General features: G+C 56.3%; 1 protein-coding gene across 3 annotated transcripts in view; it reads left to right on the top strand.

Annotated features, from left to right (window-relative positions):
• Positions 1-7756, top strand: part of MPPED1 (metallophosphoesterase domain containing 1) — an 83703-nt gene that overhangs the window by 58197 nt on the left and 17750 nt on the right. For all 3 annotated transcript variants that reach the window (XM_019623978.1, XM_019623976.1, XM_019623977.1), the window contains exon 4: positions 2024-2249. In XM_019623978.1, the coding sequence (XP_019479523.1) occupies positions 2024-2249 (226 nt within the window). The remainder of the gene's footprint in view (positions 1-2023; positions 2250-7756) is intronic.

The following is a 7756-nucleotide window of genomic DNA, read 5'->3' on the forward strand; positions in this document are numbered from 1 at the left end:
GTTGTAGTGACAGTACGTGGAACTTTATTGTACGGCATGGCCATGAAACACGGTGCTCCACCCCGGAGCTTACACAGGGTGGGGAAAACATGCTTCTTTCTAGAACGCGTATCGGGAGCCGAGTCTGATTGCACATCTTTCGCACCTGATCCCATGTCATGGGCATCCGTTCCCAGTAAGGCAGACTGGCCTCAGGATTTGGAGCGGAGGCATTCCTGGAATTGAGTTCCTGATGCAACACTCACACAGTGAAGGGGATAGTTTCATGTCACGGTCAAGGGTGGGAAGTTTCTGCAGTTTCTAGACTGTCACCCTGAAGAAGGGGCTCAGCAGAGCCTGGGGCGGGGGGGGGGAGCAGAGAAAGTTTTTAGGCCCCAGGGAGGGGCAGTAACCAGGCACACCCACCTTGATCAGAGGGGAAACTGAGGCTCAGACAGGTTAAGTGACTTGCTCAGATGAGAGGGGATGGTGGTGGGATTTGAACCCAGGTCAGCTGGCTCCAAAGCTGGGGTACTTGGCCCTGTGTGTGCCTTGTGGGGGTTAGGGTCACCCAGGAACGGAGAAGAGGTACTGCGGTGTGGATCTCTGTTACTGAGGCGGCCCCTCGCTTTTCCCTCTCTGCATGCCTAGGAGCTGGTCCCCTAGGAAGGTCCCCTTTCATGTCACACCCCAGCTTCCTGAGCCTTGGTTTCCACATCTGCAAGATGGAGATGATGATCGCTGGCACATAGTAGGGCTCATATGTGCATACTCCAGGAACCCCTTGGGATCCTCTAACTAGTCATAATTCAGGACAAGAGAAGTGAACGTCTTGCTGGAATGAATGCGTAGTAAAGTTTAGTGTCCCTTGTATTGGCTCCTTAAAAAACCAGAGTTCGAGTCATTTAGAAGCTGTCTTCACTGGCTATGAGTGCTTCTCCGTGAAATGGCTGTGGAATGTCACCACTCTCCTCCCTGTATACCCATCTCCCCGAGGCTCCTAGGCGGGGCTGGCACCTTCACACGCCCCTTAGCACTTGCCTGACCCAGGGCATGCCCACGGGGAGGGGCCAGGAGAAAGGCTCGTGCTTCGAGGTTCACCTTAAGCATTTCATTTTTTTATCCGAAACAGGTGCCATCACATCTCTTTCTCTGGGCCTGGGAGCCCAGCAGCTGAGGCTGGTGGGTGGTGGGGATTCTGGGGCGAGCCACGCTGGCTCCCAGGGACACAGTGGAGGGCAGGGGTGGGTGGTGGTTTACAGAGGCTGAGGGGCTGTGGTAGCCTTGGGCGGTTGTCCTGGAACCCAGCCCGCGACCAGATCACCTGGGAGGCGATGCACACACCTGCTTAGGGCATCTGCAAGGTAGGGCCCCAGAGAAAGAAAGGGGAGGAATCCCTGCGTGGAAGGACTGCCTGGGATTGCAGAGAGCAAAGCCCACGTGACACTGTCACTAGTTCAGTGCATGGTCTGCACAGACGGTTTTATTATGACCCCGCTTGGACTTCGCCTTGACTTAGAATTCCATGGGAGGGGCGGGGGGATGGGTGTGTGGGGGGGAGTGGAGAGGGGAGTGTGAAGGGTGCGGAGAGCATGGCACCGTAGTAGGATCTCTGAAGGTTTGACCTGGGCTTTGCAAAGAACTTGCAATTCCTGTTGGAACATGGAGGCTAATGAGTCAGACTCCCAGGTGGAGGGGGGCCTCAGACTGAGCTGGGGAGGCCTGGGGTCCAGGGCAAGGCCTCCTTCCAGTGGAAAACTGGCCCCGACAGAAGACATGGAGGCGAGGCAGGAAGTTCTGAGGATGAGGTCAGGAACCCCTTCCATGGTCTGGGGGTTGGTGGCCTGTCACTCAGCAGAGACCCGGGCAGGCGGGCTGTAGGGACCGTGACTGGGCTGCTGCTGCCTTTGATGCGAGGGCACAGGCTGGTGGGCAGGCAGCAGGGGCAGCTGTACCAGGGATGCCAGGCTTTCACCTGCCCCCTCCCTCAGCCACGCTGTGGCTTCCAGAAGCCAACGGTGGTGCACTGTGTCCGCCCCTGCAGGCAGCCTGCCCTACGAGTACAAGATCGTGATCGCCGGCAACCACGAGCTGACCTTCGACCAGGAGTTCATGGCCGACCTCATCAAGCAGGACTTTTACTACTTCCCGTCCGTGTCGAAGCTGAAGCCTGAGAACTACGAGAATGTGCAGTCGCTGCTGACCAACTGCATCTACCTGCAGGACTCGGAGGTCACGGTGCGGGGCTTCCGGATCTACGGCTCCCCGTGGTGAGTGCGGAGCCATCCTGACCCCAGGAGCGTGAGGCCGTGCTGGGGGATGGAGGAGCTGAGTGTGCAGAGGGAAGTGGGGCTGGGAGCAGGCAGTTGCTTAAATAACAAGTACAGAGTCCTTATTCTCTGTTGGGGACACAGAGCGATCAGGCCTCATGACTGAGTTCACCTGCCTGGGTGGGGATCAAGGTGAGAATGGGTCATGACTGTTCTGTGTGATGGCCAGTGTGTCCGCGGAGCCCCATGATGATGGTGGTGATGCTGATGACGGTGATGGTGATGATGGTGATGGTGATGACAGTGATGGTGATGGTGATGATGATGGTGGTGATGATGATGGTGGTGATGATGGTGGTGATGGTGATGATGGTGATGGTGGTGATGGTGATGGTGATGATGGTGATGATGGTGGTGATGATGGTGATGATGGTGGTGATGATGGTGATGATGGTGATGATGGTGGTGATGATGGTGATGATGGTGATGGTGATGATGGTGGTGATGGTGACAGTGATGGCGATGATGGTGATGGTGATGGTGATGGTGGTGATGATGGTGATGGTGATGGTGATGGTGGTGATGGTGATGATGGTGGTGATGGTGGTGATGGTGATGGTGATGATGGTGACAGTGATGGTGTTGATGGTGATGGTGGTGATGGTGATGACGGTGATGGTGGTGATGATGATGATGGTGGTGATGGTGATGGTGGTGATGGTGATGGTGGTGATGGTGGTGATGATGGTGACAGTGATGGTGATGGTGATGACGGTGATGGTGGTGATGATGATGATGATGGTGACAGTGATGGTGATGACGGTGATGGTGGTGATGATGATGATGGTGGTGATGGTGATGACGATGATGCTGATGATGATTATTAAGACAATGGTGATGATGATTGTGGTAGTAAATCATTCCTGAGCACTTGCAGTAAGCCAGGCCCAGAGCTAAAGTCTCCATAAACATTGTCTCTAATCCTTATTCAGGCCTATGGAGACTGAATTAATGTTCCCATTCTACAGGTAGACAGACTGACTGGTCCTAAGAGGCCCGGCTGGCAATAGCCACAGGATGCAAAGCGCTGGCAGGGTGAGGAGGGTACTATACACAGGAGGGAGAGACCACGTGTGCTTGGAAGTGTGGCTTGATCCCAGAAGACCCCCTGGAGGAGGCGGGTAGCCTGAGCCGTGAGGGAAGAACAGGGCATTCAGAGGCATGAAGGGAGGGTGACAGGGCCTGAGGCTGCACCATCAGCCAGAGCTGCACACGCAGGGAGGTTGAAGGGCCATTTAGGGGACATGAGGCCTGCACGGGTGCAGGGACTTCAGGGATAGCTGCTACCAACAATAATAGTGTGTCTGGGAAAACCCCTGGGCTGTCCTGGTTGATGGCACATGCTGACCCGCTGGTGGCTAGAGGCTGTGGGCAGGTTTAGGACCAGGTCCTATCCTGCCAAAGCCTCCTCATGGAGCAAAGGGGAGATGCTGGGCTGTCCCACGTTCCCTGAGCGCAAGGAGGTATCTATTGTCACCTCCCTGTCCTCCCCATAGACAGGGTCTTCATGAACCCTCCCTGTAGCCTGTGAGGTCCCAGGTGAGGACTGATGGGGCACTCAAGGATGTGATGAACACAGTGCCAGTGAGAGGCGATGAGGGGACGGGAGGGGAGGGGAGTGGAGAGGAGATGAGGCGGTTGAGTCTGCCTGGCAGGCCATTAGGACCCAGACCTGGAGAAGGAACCTGGTTAGGCAAAAAATCGGGAGGGCGTTCAAGGAAGGGGACCGGCCTGAGCAAAGGCCTGGAGGTGAGCCGAGCATGAGGGAGGGACTGGAGTGTCAGGTCAAGTGGGGCAGTGGACCAGATGGAGAAGAGGGTCTGGAGGGTCAGATGTGCAGGCTGTCGGGTACCAGACCAGCGAGTCTGGACTTGATCTCTTTGATCAGTGGGTCTCAACACCCTGCTCCCCTACACACCCACATATACCCCACATATACACAACCCTTTTCTTTTTTAAGAAGTTATATTCTATAGAGGTTAACAACATGGCTTTGGAGCCAAACTCCCTGGGCTCAAATCTTGGCCTCACTTCTTATGGGCTGTGTGACCCTGGGCAAGTCACTTAACCTCTCTGTGCTTTAGTGTTCTCTCCTGCAAAATGGGAGTGACAGTGCCCCTCCTGCAAAGGGTGTTTGTAAAGGTGTCAGGAGGGTTCAGTTGAGCCTGGAGCCTGTGCCAAACTCTCCATGAGCAACGGCATCATTCTTATTATTTGCTGCAGACCCTATCCTTTCAACATGGCCTCAGCCAGGGCCCTGGATGTGGGATGGAGGACAGTGGGGCTGAGAGGAGTCATGCAGCGTCCCACCCACTTCTTCCCCAGAGCAGCTCTGTGCACCCTCACAGCTGGGCTCCCAAGAACCCCTTTGATAGCCAGCTCTCCAGGCTAATGTGTGAATGAAGGGCTGGGGTATCAGGCCAGCCCTGGGGTCCCCTTTGCCAGTTAGAGGCCAAGCGCGGGTGCTGCTGAGGCCTGAGTGAGGCCAGGTGTCAGCCTTGCTGTCGTCCAGCTGCTCTGCGCTCGAGCCACCAGTGGTCCCTGCTTTTGGCTTTTGTGGCTTCCAGCATGGGCAGTTCTGAACCCTTTCACCCCAGGTCCCCCAGGTGACCTGAGTTCAAGGAGTGCTCTCTCCTCAGCCCCCTTACCTGTTGTCCCCGTTGGGTGCACACCCACAGCCCATGCGTGTCGGGCCCAGCACCGGGCTGCAGGAGTGGAAGAGGCTGCCGGACAGTGATGGGGCCCGAGATGGCCTTGGCGAGATCCAGGAGGGCTCCCTGTTGGAGGGGGTGTTAGAACTGGGACCAGAGAAGATGTGGGGTTTTCACAGTGGAGGAAGCAAGTGAGGAGCCACATCTCTGAGCATCTGTGATGCCAGACTCTTCTTGGGCCTGATGGCCTTTAATAGCCCTTAATGCCAAGGGCTAAAGGCACCTCGTCTGCAGTGCACAATGCAGGCCATGAGCTCGCATTCCATGTAGCAACCCAACCCCGATTTCCCTTAGGCCCCATCTGGGACTGGGAGCAGGTGGTGGGAGGCGAGACCTGGGCTCGTTTGCTGGGCGAGTTTTACTAAATTTGCCACTTTGGGAGCCAGTTGCTTGCATCTGCTTCTGCGATACCATGAAATGAATCCTGAGTTCCCTCTGGGACATGCATGCCTGGGAAGGTGGATCCCTGCCACCAGGCTCGGAAGTCACAGCAATGGCAAAGAATGGGCATTTGGGCAGTGAGGGATGGGGTGCCACCACTTCTTAGCTGTGTGACTTTGGGCAAGTGCCTTAGCCTCTCTGGTCCTTCTGTGGAGTGGGGATGTGATACTACACACCTTATATGGAGGTTGTGAGGTCTGCATGGGCCCATCCATATGACGGCCAGGCCCAGAGTGAGGCCGTGGATGTTGGTTGTGGTTGTTAGTGGGGAGCTTTTGGGGTGGAGGACAGGAGAGGGGCAGCTCTATTCCAGCGGATACCTCAAAAGCCCTCCAGGCAGGGCAAGGCCTACAATTACCCCATTTGATAGAAGGTCAAGTAGAGGCCCAGGCGGGGATGTGGCTTGCCCAGAGCCACACAGTGAGTGGTTCTCCAGACTCTTGGTCTGCTCCAGGGTGGAGGTCATTCACTGTCCTTCGGTGAACACCTGCCATGTGCCAGGCACCACATGGGGTTTGCCTCCTTGTGGGAGGTGGCGCCAATCACCAATTCCTTGATTCAGTAAGAGCCATGGAGGAGAGGCCGTGGGAGCTGGGGTCAGGGAAGGCTCCCATGGGAGAGCAGAGGCCGAGGAGACACAGGGAGCCGGGAAGGGTGTGACAGGTGGAGGGAACAGCCCAAGCGAAGGCCAGGAGGCATGAAAGGGCGAGGGCATTCTGGGGGTTGAGAGTGGCTTCAGGGCCTGGGTGGGTCTCAGTGGGAGAGAGGAAGCCAGGCCGTGCTGGCTGTCGCCCTGGTGGTGGCCGTCACCTTGGGCTCCCAGCTCTCAGTGAGTCACAGGTCCCTCTGCCTGTAGCTCTGTGTCAGCAACCCAAGGGGACCTGACACATCACAACCGAGACCTGGAAGGGACGCAGTGCTTGTACGTGCAGGGTTGGCTCTCGGTCAAGTGCTCGGGCCCAGACACACCACAGACATCCCCACTGCTCTGCCCCTCCATGTCTGACCTTTGCAAATCACGTCTCTCTGTGCCTCGGTTTCCCATCTGTGCCAGGTGGCACTATGCAGCTGGCGTCCTCTCTGTGGTGTTCCCAGGTGAAGCCACACAAGTGGAAATGGCACTAGCCAGCTCCTAAGAAGGTATTCACGGCCAAAGAACCTCCTGGCCCAGCTGCCAATTCTGCCTGGTGTGTGGGGGTTGTGTATCCCCCAACTGTCTGTTGAGGTTCAGGCTGGGTGTGCTCAGCCCCCAGCACCAGCTGCCTGGGCATATGACAGCTCTTCAGGAGGGTACGGACAGCAAGGCTGGTTGTGATTGTTATTAAATTCAGATGGTTGAGGTTTTCCTTGTTTTTTTCCCCCCTCTGCCCTTAACATGTTGACTAATATAATGATATAATTGTATCAGCAAGTGGGGATCAGGTCCAAACAAACCACTAGCCATGAGTGACCTAATCTCAGTGGCCTCTGGGGAATGTGAGCAAGACTGACCCTGGTCAAGGGGCAGACCTGTTCTTTGTGGCCCTGGAAGGCAGAGCAGGGACACGGGCAGGGACAAGAGGCAGGTTCTCATCAGTGTGGGATGGCTACCCACAGGCAGGAGCCCAGAGGAGAGGTTATGTGGCTTTATGTGTGGTGAGCAGCCCATTGCAAGGGGCATGCAAGCAGAGATCTGCTGTGGTTGGGCTCGGTGTCCTCCCAGCTTCTCCCCTCTTAGAGGGCCACAGCTCCTCTGCCTGTGGCTGGTGAGCCCTCTGTAAGCATAGGGGTGCAGGGGCACGCCCCTGGGGGAAGTCCTTTTGGTGCCAGACCTGGGAGGGCAGCAGTGTGACCAGGCTGGCCTTGGTACTGAGAACTCACCAAAGCAAGCTAGCTAGGAAACCAAAAGCAAACTCATGGTTACCACGACTGGCTTTTCTTCTAAGTGTTACCAACCAAGAGATGCTTCGCTGGGGAGATGGGAGGGTCAGATTTGAGTGGCTTCCCCTTCTCATTAGGCCACGTGCTCTGAGGCTCACAGTCGCTGTTGTGTGCCTAGCCCCCTGCGAGGCTCTGGAGACCCAGAAATCAGGCCCGTCTCTACCATCCGGGAGCTCAGGATACAGGGTGTGTGTGTGTGTCGGGGGGGCATCATTACTGACACCCTGTGCTTACCAAGCCTTTGCCCAGGCCAGGCCCTCGGCTTGCTGGCTTTTCTCATTCAGTCCTTGCAGTGGCCCCCTGTGATTGGGCACCATTACCAGCCCGTCCTGCAGGACTGGGTGAGGCAGAGAGAGAATAACTTTTTTTTTTTTT

This window comes from Hipposideros armiger, unplaced genomic scaffold (genome assembly GCF_001890085.2).
Source record: "Hipposideros armiger isolate ML-2016 unplaced genomic scaffold, ASM189008v1 scaffold_572, whole genome shotgun sequence".
In the NCBI taxonomy this organism is placed as follows: Eukaryota; Metazoa; Chordata; class Mammalia; order Chiroptera; family Hipposideridae; genus Hipposideros; species Hipposideros armiger.